Source organism: Lepus europaeus, chromosome 1, assembly GCF_033115175.1.
Source record: "Lepus europaeus isolate LE1 chromosome 1, mLepTim1.pri, whole genome shotgun sequence".
NCBI classification, from domain to species: Eukaryota; Metazoa; Chordata; class Mammalia; order Lagomorpha; family Leporidae; genus Lepus; species Lepus europaeus.
This window is the reverse complement of record NC_084827.1, coordinates 75,167,481-75,186,921: the sequence shown is the minus strand read 5'-3', so window position 1 is coordinate 75,186,921 and position 19,441 is coordinate 75,167,481. Positions and strand designations below refer to the sequence as shown.

Here is a 19,441-nt window from a genome sequence, read left to right as displayed (position 1 = left end):
GATTGGAAGTGGAGCGCTGTCAAACCAGTGCTCTGATAAAGGATGTCAGTGTTCTAAGTGGCGGTTTAACCTGCAGCATCACACCAGCTAGCGTCCACACATTTTAAATTCAACAAAATTATACTTTAAACACATATTCTTGTCCTATCAACTACAGCATTTTAATCTATAAACTTTTTGTAAAAGTCCTGTAGGGGCTTTAAATGGTCAGTAGTGGTTAATTGTTAAATCATTATACTTGTGATTTTAGAGTCCTTATCATCTTCTTTTTTTAAAATAGAATTATTGAGAATTTCTAGGCCGTCCCCCTGCCCCCTTTTTAAATGCTTATTTATTTCAACGTCAGTGTTAGACAGAGAGGAGAGGCAGAGAGAGGGGGGGGAGGGGGAGAATGGGAGAAGGGGAGAGAGAGGGGGAAGGAGAGAGGGAGAGAGGGAGAGAAGTATTCCATCCACTGGTTCACTCCCTAGATGGCTGCAACGGCTGAAGCCACGAGCAAGGAGCTTCCTCTGGGTCTCCCACATGGGTGCAGGGGCACAAGAACTTGGGCCATTTTCTACTGCTTTCCCAGGCCCTAGCAGAGTGCTGGATTGGAAGTGGAGCAGCTGGGACTCAAACTGGCGCCCATATGGGATGCCGGCACTGAAGGTGGCAGCTTATTAACCCGCTATGCCATAGTGCCAGCCCCTAGAGTCCTATCTTCAACAAACACAACAGATGAAATGGGGGTGGGCCTTTGACATAGTATTTAAGGCGCTGCTTGCCAAGTCCCAGCTCTGCTAATGTCCACCCTAGGAAGTAGCTGATGATGGCTCAAGTACTTGAGTCCCTGCCACTGATGAGATAGCTCCAGAATGAGCTCCTGGCCCTGCCATAGCTGTTACAGCATTTGTGGAGGGGAGTAAACTAGGGGATGGAAGACTTCTCTCTTTGCCTTTTGGATGACAGAATATAAACACATTTTTAAAAACATTAGTAGAAAAACAATCTTTAGTAGAAAATTTAGCAGAAAAACAACTGTGATATACATGTGTGTAGATATGTGCTGCACTGGGTGGAACTGTTCAAATGGCAATGGGTAATTAAGAATTTATTATTCTTAAAGCCTATATAAAGTACACAGACCTTTCCTATAATAAAAGTTGAACAAATGTTCTAATAAAAAAATAAAAAGATTTCTTCTCTCTACTTACCATCTAGTAATTCTAAAGTAACAGTAGGATCCACATATTCCCACCAATGCTTTCCATCAGTTGACACTGGAATCTCCCAATTGGACCATTTGCAAGCCAAATGAATGCATACACATGCTATCACTGTTGGTTTGTACTGGAGACAGAAGGTAGTAAGATGCAGACTGTTGTAGGGCAGATTTGAAAATGGAGAGCCACAGAAATTCAAATATGTAAAACAAAGAAAAACATTTACCAGTGAGATTAAAGCAAAAACAAAACTACAGAGAAAACTTTTCTTATTAAAATCTAGAGTACAAAATCTTACTTTATTAAATTAAGGGTTAACAGTTACAAAATATTAATAACTTAAAAATTTTATTCTTATATCTAAATTCAAAGTGTTTTAAAAAACAAGAGGAAGACAGTATATGAATATGAATATAAAGTATAAAATATTAAAACTTTTTAATAATATTTTTATTCTGTAATGCCAAGGCAAAAATACAAAGAAAAAGAAGACTATCTGTAAAGTAAACAAAGTGATTTTATGTCACATGATGATGAGGGATATTATTTGATGTGGCTGAACACACAGTTCTCTAGTAAATCAAAAAGAATTTAACACTTAACTAGGTAAACCTCTGTCTTCTTTTAGCAAAGCCACAAGGAAAACTTACCTTTTGCCAATCAACTTCGAAGTTCAATGTTGCTAAATACTACAAAACTACCTTTCTATTTCCACTATTTACTAAAAATTGAGCACATGACATGCCATAGCTAGTCTTTTCTCACCACTGTTTTTAACTGAGGTCTTTTCCTTTTTACTCAAAATTCTTAGGGACAGAGGTTAAAGCCCAACAATGTAAACCTGAGAAAATATATTGGCATTTGCCAGAGTACATTTTAAAATAGAACTCAGCAAGTGTCACAAGAAATTAAGAATCAACCGAAACTGTTTTGGTCTATTCTCCTCAAACCACTTCAAAAACAAATTTAAACCACCAATATAGTCAGTCTCAAAGAGAATTTTAATTAGATATGAAAGGCTTCAGTGCCATTTCAGAACTGATGAAATGCTGACTGATCAGCCACAAACACATACAATTTTTCATGTTATAAAAACTTTATGTAAAAATTGTATTTATGCAAACTCAGGTATAGATAGAACTTGACTACTTCTAATTTACTACTAGTGGGTATTATCTAGAAAAAAATCCTATGTTACATAAATTTTATTTATTAAAAAAACTTTAAAGATTGGATCAATGTGAAATTTAAAAAAAACTGTCATTTAACTATAATTGTAAACTAGAAATAGCTTTATACTTACCAAGTTGCTCGAATTTCTACGTTAAGTTTAGCTCTTTGTAATCTTTAGCTGTTATTCAGGCTACCAATTTTAGACTTATGCACTCACAAATCGAGAATATGTCATCAGAAAGCACCACTACACTTCACATTGTGCATTTAACCCCTCTGTGCCCAAAGTCCCTTGTACAATACACCGCAAAGCAAACAGGAAGGTACCACCACAGTAGATGGTCCAGTCTCCTGTTGCAACAAGGGTAAGAGACACATTGAGGGGGCCCTGCATTAAAGGAAGCTATAGTGTGCTACAACAGTGCAACAAAGAGGGTCAGGATAACAACCTGTTGGTAGCCATGAAATAGGATGTCTGTGCCAAATCCTTGCTTGCTGTAAGAAAAGAAAAAAAAAAACGAAGACAATACTATCAGCGTTAACGTGCTACCATCAAAAAGTTCTCAACACAACAAAAACTTCAAAGATTTGTACACAAAAAGTAAATTTTACTTACTACTTACAAATATCACAAGAGCGCCATCATTTTCTATACTACTGAAAATCTTCAACAACATTCACTCAAATGTTTCTTGCTATCCCCCAAAGATCTGAGAAACAAGCCGATTTGCTTTTAGCTAGCCAGTTACAAGGGCTAAACTTGTTACTAAGTTAAGCATCTAGTCAGCTAAAAGTTGCAATAAAGCATTCTCCTGGATTTAAAAAAAAAAGAAGAAGAAGAAGAAGAAAAGATTTTTGAAGTCTAATACAAAATACAAAGAGTTGCCTGCCAGACTTATTCCTCAGTCATCATATTTAAGTTGCCTTAAATACTTCCATCAAAACAAAATAAAACCCCCACCCCCCAAAACTCAAAGCACAAACTGCTCATTTTTTCATGCTTACATTAAGCATCAACAGAGAATAAGCAAAGTAGAAACATAATAAGGGTGTTGACATAGGAATTACTACTATATTACTCTTTTTTTTTTTTTTAATTATAGACTAATTAAAGGCAACACTAAGAAAAGATAAGGGTACTCTAGGGAAAATCAGAATGTTTCAACACAGGTCCCCAACAGAAAAAAGTTACCTTGCTTCTTAAGACATTCCAGTCTCCCCTCCCCTTCTCCTGAGTTTTATCCTTCCCAACAGCAACACTCTTGCTGGAGTTCCCCCATGTTCCCCGTTAACATTCATAATCACGCTCACCTAGAATCAGTTCACATCAACTCCATCCCTCTCTAACAGGCCTCAAATTCCTTCCCCACTCCTATTGGTTTTTTGTTTGTTTGTTTGTTTTATTCATGGCACCTGTAATCCCTGTTGCCCCATGTGGATCATCAAGTAAGGTTTTACAAAAGGGATTTGGGTTTAGCAGAGTTGTGCTAAGGAAGAGTATCAAAGCATCAGATGTCTTGGAGGCAGTGTGACTTAAGTATGGCATTCTTTCCTGGTGGGGAGGGAAGGAGAAATCACAGAAGTGAAAGGTCCCTGTAAAATGACATCAGCCAGTTCTGTAGCAAAGTAGCATTATATCAACTCTCTCATCTCTGGAGGGAGGAAAAAAGGACTTTAAAGAAATCAAGTTTATTTACCACCCTCCTCCACCCCCTGAGTCAAATGAAATATACAGAGAAGGAAGGAAAAGACAATTCTAAATTGCCATAGTAATTTTCACCTCGGAATATATCTAAATTCAATAATCTATAAACAGTTACTGAACAGAGAACAATGGAGGGGGGTAATTAATGTTCGTTTGTTAGCTCAAAGTTGTAATAGAGGAAAGAAAAAAGACACCAGATATGAAAGAATATTTTTAAATGGTGATATAAATGATCATTACTGGCAATGTTAGTCAGACAAAATGAAATTAAACATATGCATGGTTTGACTTAAAGAATCAGTCACATTTTAAACATTAAACAAAGAAACCCCTCAGATTTAAATATTTCATTTTGGATGATGTATCAAATCTGTAGTTTTGGTAAATGTTTTAATTTAAAATTTGTTTGGTTTTACAAATTAATAAATTTCATGTCTCTACAGTCTTTAGATGTATAAGAACATGTAAAAAAAAAAAAAAAGAAGTTGATTCTAGGCTGGCGCCGTGGCTCAACAGGCTAATCCTCCACCTTGCGGCGCCGGCACACCGGGCTCTAGTCCCGGTTGGGGCGCCGGATTCTATCCCGGTTGCCCCTCTTCCAGGCCAGCTCTCTGCTATGGCCCGGGAGTGCAGTGGAGGATGGCCCAAGTGCTTGGGCCCTGCACCCCATGGGAGACCAGGAGAAGCACCTGGCTCCTGCCTTGGTTCAGCGCGGTGCGATGCCCGCGGCGGCCATTGAAAGGTGAACCAACGGCAAAAGGAAGACCTTTCTCTCTGTCTCTCTCTCTCTCTCTGTCCACTCTGCCTGTCAAAAAAAAAAAAAAAAAAAAGTTGATTCTAATTTGATGAGTAAAAATCTGGAATCCAGTTGTACTTAAGTTAAATTATATATAAAGAATTTAAAAAAAACATACAAATATCTTTCTGGCTTTCTTCATTAGGCTCTCAATTTAAATAAACTTAAATAGTTCCCTATCATTGTTAAAAAGCTCAGCTTAACCCTTTTCAAATTTTCAGAACACAATTAATTTATGCTTTTTCAAAAAAATTCAACACTATAGCTATTTATATAATTCTATACTATACTGTAATACTGGAAATGAGAATATACTATAAAATATATACAACCACGAACAGAGGAATTATAATTATGTTCTAATTTACACATGATAATGTGTGCTACTAAGAAAAAAAATAAATAGAATTTTAGGAATCTAGCTTCTAACACTATGGTATCAGAGTTTTTTCTAAAATGTAGTCATTAACACAACAAAATATTATTTAGGTTTTAAATGAATTCAAAGTAGAATGGATAAAATGTGAGAATATTTGATACTAAAAACAAGGCCTTCAACCTATTTTGCTTAGGATAAATCTAAGATTGGTGGTAAAAGAATAAAAAAACTGCAAAATTTCACTTTCAAAAAAGTAGTAACAGGAAAAAGACACTAAAAGTTCTAAGTAGATGCTCTGAGTACCTAACACTTCAAATGGGAAACAGCAAAGCAGATAAGCAGTACAACACATATCTGTGTAAAAAAAATATTTCTAAGGATACCACAATGGATATACAGGATTCATTAACAGGTATAGAAAAGTGTACCTCATGCTTAACAAGTCCTAAAGTAAGCAATACCCAAACTTCCTACTTCTTGATATAAGGTTTAACAGACACATCACAAACTGCATGTATTGTGCTTTACAATTATTTCTCCATTTTAAGTCATGCTAAAGAACTTAAAATGTATTAAATCAATTTTGTTCAAATGAATATGGGACATATATTCCTAAAAATGAGAAATAAAAAAATGTGTTGACAGAGGCAATTTTTATCTTGACAATTTGAGGTTGGCCTCAAAATTTTTAAATTGTTGTCACTTTTATGGAAGTAAATCAAAGTTTGACATAAACCAGAAATTAGTATTACTGTTTGCACCTCTGCACCAATGGCCTATATCTTAAGTATTATATTAACTGAAGTGGGACTAGTGTAGCCAAATGGGGGATGGAGAGAATCCTAGAACTTGGAAATCCTCCAACCTTTTAGTGAAATGAGTTTCTCACCTAAGTTGAAAGGAAGCTAACATACCAGGCAAAACCACAGGAGAGAAGTACATGAATAAGTAGATACAGAATACCAAAAGAAAAACAAAACAAAAAAACCCAAAAACTTTAAAATGACATTTCCCCACTTTAATAAAATCCAACAAAAGGCAGAAAACAAAATAAAAAACAAAAAACATCCAAATCAAATATAGATGGGAAAAAAAACACTAATACTTATCTTAAAAGTTTCAAAGATCACTTACCTCTTACTAACTGGGTACATTTCACCACATCTGTGTGTGGGTGTTCAATGGTGATCTCAAAACCTGAAATGAAAAGCACTTTTTTTCCCCAATCATTTACCATTACAATACTGGCTTGAGAAATGCCATTCATGATCATAAATGTGTAATACATTATTAAAAAAAAAATGGAAGACAAAGTTTTAAATCTTCCTCATCATTGGCATGCTCATTATACCTCCAAAGATAAGAAATAACTTCTTCTGAAGTACATCTCAATTTTGAAAACAGTTATTTAAAGTTCAAAGACTGTATTTATACAAAATTCTGAATTATAATTAATTTAGTATCCTTAAGTTAAAACTAGTTCCATAGTTTAAGCACACATTCTACTTAATATTCCATACCTTTCAAAAAATGTGAAAAGAACACTTTTTATAAATGTGTTAGATAACAGCAGCAGTAATCAGCTTCTAAATCATACAGTCTTAAATTTTTTATGACACATTAGAACAAAGGGTGTCAGTGAGTTACCTTACTAACTCTACTTCACTAATAATTAAATCAGAGGGCAAGTAAGATTCTTTAAAGCCCAGCTTCTAACACCACTAACACCAAAGATGAAATGTTGAAAAGCTTCCAATATCCAATCAACCCTTAGGTATGGCAGAATTTCTGCTTTTATTAGAAGTGGAAGTCATATCTAGTGCCTTCAGAAGCAGTAAATGAATAAAATCCTAAAAAATAGGTAATATGGATTCAAGAAGATTTGGTGTGTGCTCTATTTATATTTCTACTATATTTCAACATGCAAAATATTTTAAATAAAAACATAGGTATATATTCTAAATTTCAATGTTTCCCTTAAAATAATGCCATTCTTCCTCTAAGCTTAAGAATGTGTCATAAACATGAGTTTGACATAATTTTATGTTATAAACAATTCTTAATCACTTCACAATTTCATTTTAAATTTTATTACATAAATGCCATTGCCTTTCAAAAATTTCTATCTCTATGTAAAACAATAATATGCCAAATTTACTGGGAATAAAATTCAAAAACTTTCTAGGCCTTTAAAAAATATTTTAGGGCCGACACTGTGGCTTAACAGGCTAATCTTCCACCTTGCGGCGCTGGCACACCAGGTTCTAGTCCCGGTTGGGGCGCCAGATTCTATCCCGGTTGCCCCTCTTCCAGGCCAGCTCTCTGCTGTGGCCCGGGAGTGCAGTGGAGGATGGCCCAAGTGTTTGGGCCCTGCACCCGCATGGGAGACCAGGAGAAGCACCTGGCTCCTGCCTTCGGATCAGCGAGATGCGCCGGCCGCAGCGGCCATTGGAGGGTGAACCAACAGCAAAAAGGAAGACCTTTCTCTCTGTCTCTCTCTCTCTATCAACTCTGCCTGTCAAAAAAAAAAAAAAAAAAAAATTAGGTAAGTTATGTTTCAAACAAGCTACTTTTGTAATAAAAAGAATTTGTCATGATGGGAAGCTGTGCTTTATCACATTTCTATTCAACTTTTGGGAATAGAGGAATAAATAACAAAAACAGTTACAAATCCACAAGTTTACAAAGCTGATCACAGGCTACAAATTTAAATTTAGATTTCCCCAAAGCCCATGCTTTTCCTACCATGCCCTGCTAGGTTCTCCTAGAAGACTATTTAGACAAGTCATAACCTTCTTGGGCTCCAGTTTCCTCAGCAGTAACACAGTGAAAGATTAGTGTAAATGAATCTTACCTATGAAAATGTAACTTTTGGAAAAGGATGATCAACATTTAAATAGTTACTATGTCACATTAAACATGATGTGACATTTTCATTAAATACCAACTATAAAAGAGCAGGGACTACCATTTATATTTGTCTATATCACAATCATAGGCAATAGCCTAGAGGGCCATTTTACTCTCCAGTGCAAAACAGGTTGAAGCATTATACTTCAACGATCTGAAAGCCTAAGAAATCAAGCTGCAGGCTATGTTTACCATTCAATTAAATCATGTCAAACGAAATGAAATGTTAGAAAACTGGTTTCCTTATTTTAACTAGTTAATATCACTGTGGTCCAAAACCGGTTTTAAAATAATGTTTTTCAATAATAAAATCATTCTAGAAATTTTCATTTTTTTATAATATTCCATTGAAGAATACAAAATAACAACTGGCATTAAGTACATACCTAGTGTTTGTAGCATTATGGTTTCAAGTAAAACCAGTTCTTGTGTCTGTTGAAGGTAAGCCTGCCAGATAAAAATGTTAAAATGTGTAAGACAAACATACTAGATCACAAGACATTAAATCTCACAGCAATTACAGACTGACTACAAAAGAACCACAGCAGCTTGGAAGTATGGGGGAAACAAAGTGAGAATGATAGGTCAATCTTCTATGCCAAGTCTATGAATTACTTTCTAAAATAGAAAATATAAATATAGCAAAAAAGGAAATAACAAGCTAAAGATAACAGTAATATGAAAGGGGACAAGTTAGCTGAAAAAGGGACATCTACCCAGGCACTGGTGCTTCTAAAGTCACATTAAGGACAGAAGCACCAGCCCAAATAAGAACATTAAACTGAAACTTGCCTTCAAGGAATAAGATTACAAATATACTCTAGGACATTTCATACAGTAACTCCTTCAAAGTCACTGCTAATTCAGTGTTTTCAGAATTAACTTCCTTTCTTTAGGAAAGACAAATTCAAATAAAAACTGAAATCACCAGACTACAAGAAAAACACTTAAGATATAAAATACCAAAATAATATATCATACAGTATATCCCCATGGAGACATAATCTGAAGAAATTATTCTCTTACTGGAAATAAAGGAAATGAAAATTTTCTGCTATTCCATTCTTAGTAAGATCATGACAACTGATCATTACATGTAAATAAATATTCACTTACATGAGAATATACCGCTAACTCAGAAAATAGCTGTGCCTTTTACTTCTTCTCCACTTTGAAAGGTCATTGGCTGACTTCCCCCCACTCTCCCTTTTACATTTATTTCTTCAGGAGGCAAACAGGCCAAAAGCAAGAGTTCCCATTTGTTGGTTCACTCCTCAAACGCTCACAATGAAGCTGGGAGTGGGGAACTGAATCCAGGTCTTCCATGTGGCCGGCAAGAACTCAAATGCTTGGATATAGTGCCTCCCAGGGCCTGCATTAGGAGGAAGCTGGAGCTCCTCCTAATGCAGGAACTATATGACAAATCAAGAGGATCAGGAGCTGGGGCCAGGAATGGAACTCAGAATCCAATATGGGACACTGGCATCCTAACTGGTGTCTTTAACCACTAAGCCAAGAGCTGATTTTTAAAACGGATTTCTATGATTTGAAAAACATTCCCTAAGTATTCACTAAGTTGGACTATCTTTGAATAATCACAAATCCCCTATTATTTAATGGGTAGGCTACATTAATGTTTCACTCCATTAAAGCCAATATCTACAATAAAAGTTGTCATTAATAAAACCAGACATACTTCCATCAAAGCTTCAACTAATCTAGACATTAAACCCAAGTCAAACTGAATTACTATAATCTGGCAGTCATTCCCTGGGTAAAGGTTTTCGATTAAGCAACTCACCTATAATAAAAAATGCTAGAAAAATGATTTTAAAGTTCCATTAATTGTAGCTTCCATTTTAGATGTCAGAAAAATTTTAAATGGTACTTACAAATAAAGTCTACTAATATAGGTATAGAGATGTTCAAAAACTAGCATTACTCTTCAGAAAAACTAAAATGTTAAAAACACTGCTCACAAAAACATAGTAAAATGTATATATCAGAGAGGCTGGAGATGTGGCAAATGTGGGTTAAACTACCACCTACAACAATCGCATCCCCCACAGGCTCTGGTTTGTGTCCCGGCTGCTCCATCTCCCACCTATCTCCCTGTTAATGTTCTTGGGAAAGTAGCAGAAGACGGCCCAAGTGCTTGGGCCCCTGCCACCCATGTGGGAGATCTGGAAGAAGCATTTGTTGAGGCAATTTGGGGAGTCAATCAGTGGACGATCTCCCTCTCTTCCCATCTCTCTGTAACTCTACCCTTTGTAGAAACACATAAAATTTTTTTTTTTAAAAAAAGTATACATCAGAATGATAAATAGTGCTCTATATGCATTAATAATGCAACAAGGGGTTGGTGCTGTGGTGCAGTAGGTTAATCCTCCACCTGCAATGTTGGCATCCCATATGGGCATGGGTTCTAGTCCCAGTTGCTCTTCTTCCAATCCAGCTCTCTACTATGGCCTGGGAAAGCAGTAGAAGATGGCCTAAGCACTTGGGCCCCTGCACCCACATGGGAGACCAAGAAGAAGCCCCTGGCTTCTGGCTTTGCATCAACCCAGCTCTGGCCATTGTGGCCATTTGGGGTGTGAACCAGTAGATGGAAGACCTTTCTGTCTCTCCCTCTCACTGTCTATAACTCTACCTCTCAAATAAATAAATAAATAAAATCTTAAAAAAAATAAAGGAACATCTCTTCAAAATTCTGATTACTGTTCTAGAGGTAAACTAGAATTTTTTCTACTCTTATCTGCTAACAATTTGATTTCAGAGATATTTGCTTTGTGGTATATATACATAGTATATAACAGGTTTGCTGGGAGGATAAATAAAAATACATGTAACACTTTGAAGTACCTTTGAATCAAAGCCTGGCAGTACAAGGAAGGCAACACTGATTGAACTGCATTTTTATTAAGCCTCTATTCAGCAAGTTTCAGATTTACAAAACAAAAATCAAAATCCCAATTTTTACATACATCACATTTAGTATCCAGCAGTGGCTCTAGGGGATGAAGACAAGCATGTGCTACTTTGATAACATGTTCAAGTTTTCGAGCCTGTTCTTCCACTTTTGCAGCCAAAAATAATGCAGTAGGTGATATTATCTGCAGAAAACATAAAAATTTGGTGATTTAAAAACAAATACATTTTGTGAAATCCCTCTACTTTCCAAGGGGGTGGGGAGGTGTGCAAGGAAGGACTGAATTATTAATATTATGAACTATGTTACATATGACAAGATGGATGTAAGAGTTTCAATAGTTATTAATTAAACTAGTTATCTATCTCAATCTATAAAATCTACTTGTTTTGAAAAGGGGAGAATATTTTACCTTAGCTAAGTAAGAGAAAGTTTAAGGATTAATCTACATTGTAGACAAAAAGGGAAAAAGGAAACCTCCAACAAAATAATGCCATATTTTAAAAACCAAAAAGATGAAGAGTGAATAAGCATACCCATTACACTCTCACTCTTTTAGGCACACAGTCACCACTTCCTAGTGTCCTTTTAAATCAAGCAATGAGTCACTGTTTGGCTAAGAGCTACATAATCTTGTTTAAGGGGCAAAAAAGGAACTACAGGGCAAAGTAAGAGAATCCCACAAATAAAACTGCCAACATAATGCCTTTATTATTTCAATAAAGTAGATGGAAAACTAAGGTAGGTATAAATGTAAAATAAACCAACAGAGTAGAAACACTGCCAAGTGGAGATCCAGAAATCAGCAAGTTCTTTTAGTTTAGTACATTAGTTCTTTGGGTAGAAGTATAAAAACACAGCACTACAAAGACACTAAGACAGGAAAACATCAATTCTGAATAAATATTTATTAAAAAACTTAGCAATAAACCACTAATTGCTGATCTGGAAAACAGACATACTTGAAATACAACTAACATTTTTAAGTTACATTCATGAAATTTCATGGAAAAGTGACTTCTAAATGATCCTCACTACATCCTAGGATTACTGATTACTATAAAGAAACAATGCCAAAATGGAGGTGGAAAGAGGCATAAATTATGACACCACAGGAATTAGGGAGTTAACAACAAGAGAGCATTTCTGACACAGGTAAGGAGGATCCTTTCCTCGGAGAGGAAAGCATTTAAAACATGACACAAAATTTGATCACTGGGTTTTGGATCTGAAACTGACCTTCTCACTGCACTTGTAGATGAGTAAATGGAATGAACATGACTTCAAGAAGTTCTTTTCCTATTGCATAAATCTTTAAAACAGACCTAAAATCAAGTGAGGTTGACTCGCAACAATCAGAAACATTTCCTTAAGAGGACTAAATACTTTCAACTTATTTTGTTTTAAAAATTAAAAGATGGAAAACAGTAACTTAGTTTGGAAGTCACTTAAACACGAAGACCCAGTTTGTGTCTGCATCTAGCACTGTTTGGCTTCTATTCAGTATATGTGCTTAATGAATGAGATGTCAATAATACATATATAAAAGTAACAGTAGTAAATTCAAAGTATTCCAAAAGCCAATGTCAACATCAGTAATTAAAAGAAACACTCCATAAAATGAAGACAATTTCCCACAATCCCTCATTTATTATCTCATTTCACATGTAAGAGGGGAATGGCTAGTCCAGTCTTCAAAGCTACAACTATTTATCAAAGAGCAAAGCAACAGTGGTTCAATACAAAAGTCAAATTAGATTGAAATGTAGTAATTTCCATCATAACTGACAGATGATCCAGAACTTCTTAGTTCACTGAAAGGCAATTCCCTTTTTTTTTTTTTTAAATTTATTTTTGACAGGCAGAGTGGACAGTGAGAGAGAGACAGAGAGAAAGGTCTTCCTTTACTGTTGGTTCACCCTCTAATGGCCGCCATGGCCGGTGCCCTGCGGCGCGCGCACCGCGCTGATCCGAAGGCAGGAGCCAGGTGTTTATCCTGGTCTCCCATGCGGGTGCAGGGCCCAAGCACTTGGGCCATCCTCCACTGCCTTCCCTGGCCACAGCAGAGAGCTGGCCTGGAACAGGGGCAACCGGGACAGAATCCGGTGCCCCGACTGGGACTAGAACCTGGTGTGCCGGCGCCACTAGGCGGAGGATTAGCCTGTTGAGCCATGGCGCCGGCCCTGGCAATTCCCTCTTCACACTTCTCAGTACTAGCGGCAACTTGGTACCTAGAAACACTTTCAACCTGCACAGGTCTTCTCCTTAGAAGAGTCTCAGAGAACAAAGAATGAGTTCTGATGATTCTAGAATTCTACAAATATAAAAGCATCCAGGGAGCCAAAGTATTGGTCTTCAGGGTAGACTCCTGGTTTATTTCCCCACACTCCCCACAGAAGTCTTTTTATTCCCTCTAACAGGACTCAATTCTCATCCTCCTCTAATGGAATACTAATACTCAACACTCTTCCAAAGTTCCTGGTGAAATCCACTAACTTCATTCACATTTCCTCCTCTACAGCCTGCAAACATTTTACTCCATCAGGGCTGTAAAAACAAAACAAAACAAAACACCAGTTTAGATAATTACTTCATGAATATCCATGTGAGGTTTTAATTTTAAGGATGAATAAGGAAGGTGATAAAACTAGGCATTACTGATTTTTGTATGGAAAACTGATTTTGTTATGTAGCTTGAAAGAATTTTGAATGTTCTGGACAGCAGAAATACTGCTAGTTGTCCTGGGGATTTTAAAGGTGAGTACACCTTTGAAAGTAACAACAGGGGCCACCACTGTGGCGTAACAGGTTAAGCCGCCACTTGCAGTGCCAGCATCCCATATGGGCGCCAGTTCGAGTCCCAGCTGTGCTCCACTTCCGATCCGGCTCTCTGCTATGGCCTAGGAAAGCAGTGGAGGATGGCCCAAGTCCTTGGGCCCCTGCACCCGCATGCGAGACCTGGAAGAAGCTCCTGGCTCCTGGCTTCGAGTCGGTGCAGTGCCGGCCATTGCGGCCAACTGGGGAGTGAACCAGTGGATGGAAGACCTCTCTCTGCCTCTCCTTCTCTCTTCATGTAACTCTGCCTTTCAAATAAATAAATAATATAAATTGACAGTTTACTATGGAAAGGAATCATGCAGTGTTGCTTAATCAGATCAGTGTTGATACTTAAGTTTATAAACTTTCTCAAATTACAAAGAAAATGAAGGGAAGTTGGTTTTTAAATGGTGTCCAGAGTTTGTTACTGTAATAGACGCAAAACTATTTCAACTATTCTTGAAATAAGACACATTTCTACAGATATACCACACAAATCATGGAGAGGGGGAGGTAGAGATGATGAAGCCAGCTATAATACAGGAATCAGACTGTCTCATGGAATCCTGGCTTTGTTATCTGCCTACTCTAGGCAAATTATTTATTCTGTGTCAGTTTCTGTATCTGTAAAATGGGAGAAACAGTACTTGCTAATAAAGTTGTAGTGAGGATTAAATGAACCAATATATACTAAAAGCACTCAGAACAGTGCTTCAACTAACAGCAAGTATTTATTATCATTGTGTTAAAAAAAAAAAAACTTAAAAACTGTGTATTGTTAGCTTTGATTTTAAATTTAGGAAGTCATTTAAAAGTTTATTTAAAAATCTACTTCTTTCTTGGTCACCTTTTTCCTTCTGTGGTTAAACTTAATTCTTTAAATATTCAGTTTCAGTGCTAACTAAGCATATCTGACCACTGGAGTTAATGACACCTGACATTAATTCAATGATTTACACCCATATCCTTTTCCCCTTCTCCTTTTCTACTCTTCTGTTGCCATTCCTACCTCTTGATCTGACTCCCTTCCTTCTCCATCTTTTCTCCTCCTGCCCATTCCTGGCCCTTGTGTCCCCCTTCTGTTGACATTCTTCACTGTCCATTGCTGATTTCAACCTTAATAACTGGAGACAAGGACAGGTTAAATTAATAAAAACCTAGGTAATTTCTAAGTCACCAATGATGGCTGTATTGGTCAGTTCTAAATGAATTATTCTAGTTTTTATTCCTTTATTAATTAATCTTGTATATGGATTTGTGTGTACATTTGTACTTAGTATCTAGTCATATCTTTTTTATTACTTTTCAACTTTAAAGCTCTTAATCCAAAAAAGCCCCAAGAGAAGCAAATAAAAAAACCTTCAAGTTTGCTTTCAATTTGATATCAACAAAAGGCTCATTGTAGTCTGTTCTTGTGTCTCATCTTTATGCCATGAGCCATTTGCTCCCTGCCCATTAACTGCCCTAAACATCTAAACACGATAAGATGTTTAGCTGTCTAATGAAGATGTGGGCAATTATTTTCAGTATCTTTAAAAGGGACCCACTAAAAAATACCCAACAAACTCTGGTTGTCACAGCTCAAAATTTGGAAATTATTTTTTCAAAACTATAGTTTTGAAAGTGGTAGTGGTATAACTTTAGTACAGACTCACAGACAGAAGATCTTAGAATATGAAAATATAAGTAGAATTTTGATGTAAAGAAAGACAAGGGAGGTCCAGTCTCCAACAAAGATAAAAAGTAGAGTAAGTCAAAAGGCCCAGTTGTAAAGAAAGATCATTTTGCTCAAACTAAAATCCTTAACTTTGCTGCACTGAAAACAGAATTATAATATTGCAGATAATGTTATTAACCCAGCCTGGTGTTTTAGTTGTTTTGTTAACCATATAATTATGTGTGAGTGAAATATTGACATGTAAGAAAATCTATGTTGAGCATAAAAATAAAAACAAGACTGGGACATCTAATTACATTTAAAATAAGGCTGCTTTAATGGAGGCTGAAAAATACTGAAAAGCAGTACTGATTAAGAGATTTTCAAAGAGTGACCACATTATAGTTAAAAGAGTATATTGAGGGGTAGGCATGGGAATGCATTGGGTTAAGTCACCACTTGGGATGCTGGCAATCCATATAGGAGAGCCTGGGATCCCTGGGTTACAGTCCCACCTCTGCTTCTGATCCAGCTTCCTGCTAATGTGCCTAGGAGGCAGATGATGCTGAAGTACTTGAGTTCCTGGCTCCTAGCTTCCTCCTGACCCAGCCTCAGTTGTAGCAGGAATCTGGAAAGTGAACCAGCAGATGGAAGAGCTATCTCTCTCTGTTGCTCTGCCTTCCAAATACATAAAAATGAACAAACATTTAAAAAAATCCAAACAGTAAACTTAATATGCTTAATATGAAAGTACCTTAAGAAGTCCATGGAAAATGGAATTGGAAGATTAGGTTTATTTTGATCCAAAAAGTTTTGCAATACATGAATACAAGGGATCTTCCAAAGAATTCATAGAAAATACGTATTAAGGAAAACTGTATGGACTGCACCAAAAATAAACTTAGCTTTCAATTCCATTTTCTATAAGCCTTTGGTAGTACTTTCATATGATCTTGCATTTTCCAAGTTATTTAAAGTATACTTAGCATTTCATAGTTAAGTCTCTACTTTCCATTATATAGGCATAGCACATACTAACCCACAATAAACAGTCAAAAACAAGACTCTCATATACTGTTGTGAAACAAGAACATTAACACTGCATAGGTTTTCAAATATTCTATACAAGGGGCCAGCATTGTGGTACAGCAGGTTAAGCAGCCACCTGGGACACTGGTACCCCATGGGATCACTAACTTCAGCCTTGGCTGCTACATTTCCAATCTCCTTGCTAAAGTGCCTGGAAAAGCAGCAAAAGCTTGGGCCCCGGCCATCCATGTGGGAGACCCAGAAGTAATTCCTGGCTCCTGGTTTTGACCTGGCCCAGCCCTGGATATTATGGACATTTGGAGAGTGTATCAGCAGACTGAAGATCTGCCTGTCCCTTTCTCTCTATACCTCTGGCTATTCAAATAAATAAACCTTAAAAACAAACAAAACCAGATGTTACAAAAGGCCACCTCACCTCTCTTATGATGGCTTAGTGAAAACAGTAGTACTTTCCAAATTTATACACAGATTCAATGTAACCTCTATAAAAATCTCAGCTGTATTTTTTGCAGAAACTGACAAGGTTATATGGAAAGAAAAGGGATCCAGAATAGCCAAAACAATCTTGCAAAAGAAAAAGTTGGCAGATTTCTTGAATGTCAAACTTACTACAAGAAGTTACAGTAATCAAGGCTGTATGAGTGCAGCCGGCGCTGTGGCGTAGCAGGTAAAGCCACTGCCTGCAGTGCCAGCATCCCATACGGGTGCTGCTTTGAGTCTCTGGTTGCTCTTCTAATCTAGCTCCCTGCTAACGCTCCTGGGAAAGCAGCAGAGGATGGCTTAAGCACTTGGGGCAGTGGGAGACCTGAAGAAGCTCCCACTCCTGCCTTTGGACCACCCCAGCAGAGGGAGGATCTCTGTTGTTTCCTCTGCCTTCCTTCCTCTCACAGGCCCCCTTCCCTGTAACTCTGTCTTTCAAGGCACAAGGGTAGATATATATGGATCATGGTCACATAATTCAGAGTCGAGAAGTAAACCCTTATATTTATGGTCAACTGATTTTCAATGAAAGTGTTGACACAATGCAGTGGGACAAAGATTAGTCTTTTTAACAAATTGTGCTGGAGCAACTGTATATTTGTATGTAACAAAATAAAATGAACCTTTTCTTTACACTACATACAAAAACTAACTCAAAATAAATGAAAGACCTAAATATAAAGAATGCATAGAATGGGAGATTCCATTTTACAACCATCAGGATGGCTATAAAAAGATAATTTTAAGTGCTGGAGGATGTAGAGAAATTAGCACTAAACTATTATTATTGTTTGTAGGATGGTAAAATAGCATGCCTATTTTTGAAAACAGTTTGGCCCTTCCTCAAAGTGTTTTCAAAAAGCTATACAAGATTACTAGAATCTAGAGTTACTATATAACTCAACAATCTTATTCTTGGGTATATGAATATATCCAAGAGAAATGGAAATACACATGTCCAAAATAAACAAAATACATCTTAAAAAGGGGGGCACTTCTCAGGTTTCTAGTAAGAAGAGAAATCATATTTAAAAAAAACTTACACATGAATGTATATAGCAGCATTATTCATTACAGCCAACAAGTGGAAATTAACCCAAATTTCCATCACCTGATAAATTAAAGATGTACAGCTGTAGCACAGATGAAATAGTATTCATCATTAGAAATGAATAAAGTGCTAATATGTGCTACATATAACATGCATGGGCCTTGAAAACATGCTACATAAAAGGCCATATATTGCAGGATTCTATTTATATGAAATGTCCAAAAGAGGAAACTATATCGAGACAGAAAATGAGTTAGTGGTTGCCCATGGCTAGGAAGGGGAAAAGGATAGGTTGTCAATAGCTAATGGGTACAGGGCTTCTTTTTGGGTAGATGAAAATATTCTATCTTTAGAACATGGTGATGGTTGGACAACTTTGTATGCATATCCATTTATGTATCCTAAATATGTGAATTTTATGGTATTCAAATTTAAATAGATATAATAAATGCACACCAGCAAAGGAAATCTCAAGGAAGCCAAAGCCTAATCAAGCATTACAAATCAAGCATCACTTTCACTGAAAATCAGTTGACCGTATACAAGTGTGCATCTTAATCATGTATAACTTTACCACACATCTGCCAATTTAAAACTTGAATTAGTACTCATTTCTTAAACAGTGATTAACTTATCACATTTCAATTATGCAAGTATTTCAGAAAATCACTTATTTGCTTGTTTGGCTAAGAAAAATAATTTGAACAGATTTATAAGTCTACCTAGAGTGAACCAAACCATTACTAGACATTAAAAACATCAATTATTGAGCCACAACAATACAAAACACCATTTAAAGGTTGCCCCACATCCTCACAATTTCCTTTCCCTTCCCTCTTGGATTTTTTTTTTTTTTAAAGTTTTGTTATTTATTTATTTGAAAGGCAGAGTGACAGACAGCTATAGATTTTTCCATCTGCTGGTCTACTCCCCAAATGTCCTCAACAGTCAGGGCTGAGCCAAACTGAAGCCAGGAGCCAGGAATTCCACCCAGATCTCCCACCTGAACGGCAGGAACCCAAGTACTTGTGCCATCCATATTCTATTGTATTCCAGGAACATTAGCAAGAAGTTAGATCAGAAGCAGAGTTGGGACTCAACACAGGACTCAAGACTCAACACAGCAACATAGGATGCAGGAGTTCCAAGCCAAGGCTTAATCTGCTGTGCCACAACACCAGAACCTCTTTTTGGCTATTTTTATTCAAGCCTGGAATTGTATCCGTTTTCAGTACCTTCAGATTCTTGACCAGAAAAGAACCATTCTGTCTCTGTTTATCATCCAAGGAACC

General features: G+C 36.7%; 1 protein-coding gene across 5 annotated transcripts in view; it reads right to left on the bottom strand.

Annotated features, from left to right (window-relative positions):
* Positions 1 to 19,441, bottom strand: part of CCNT2 (cyclin T2) — a 42,431-nt gene that overhangs the window by 11,298 nt on the left and 11,692 nt on the right. For 3 of the 5 annotated variants that reach the window (XM_062185954.1, XM_062185963.1, XM_062185972.1), the window contains exons 3-7: positions 11,150 to 11,278; positions 8,552 to 8,612; positions 6,390 to 6,452; positions 2,825 to 2,870; positions 1,194 to 1,357 (exon numbers count right to left, since the gene is read on the bottom strand). In XM_062185954.1, the coding sequence (XP_062041938.1) occupies positions 1,194 to 1,357; positions 2,825 to 2,870; positions 6,390 to 6,452; positions 8,552 to 8,612; positions 11,150 to 11,278 (463 nt within the window). Of the gene's footprint in view, positions 1 to 1,193; positions 1,358 to 2,824; positions 2,871 to 2,991; positions 3,086 to 6,389; positions 6,453 to 8,551; positions 8,613 to 11,149; positions 11,279 to 16,083; positions 16,197 to 19,441 lie in introns of those variants that run through there. The other 2 variants (XM_062185980.1, XM_062185988.1) reach the window with 2 other exon arrangements.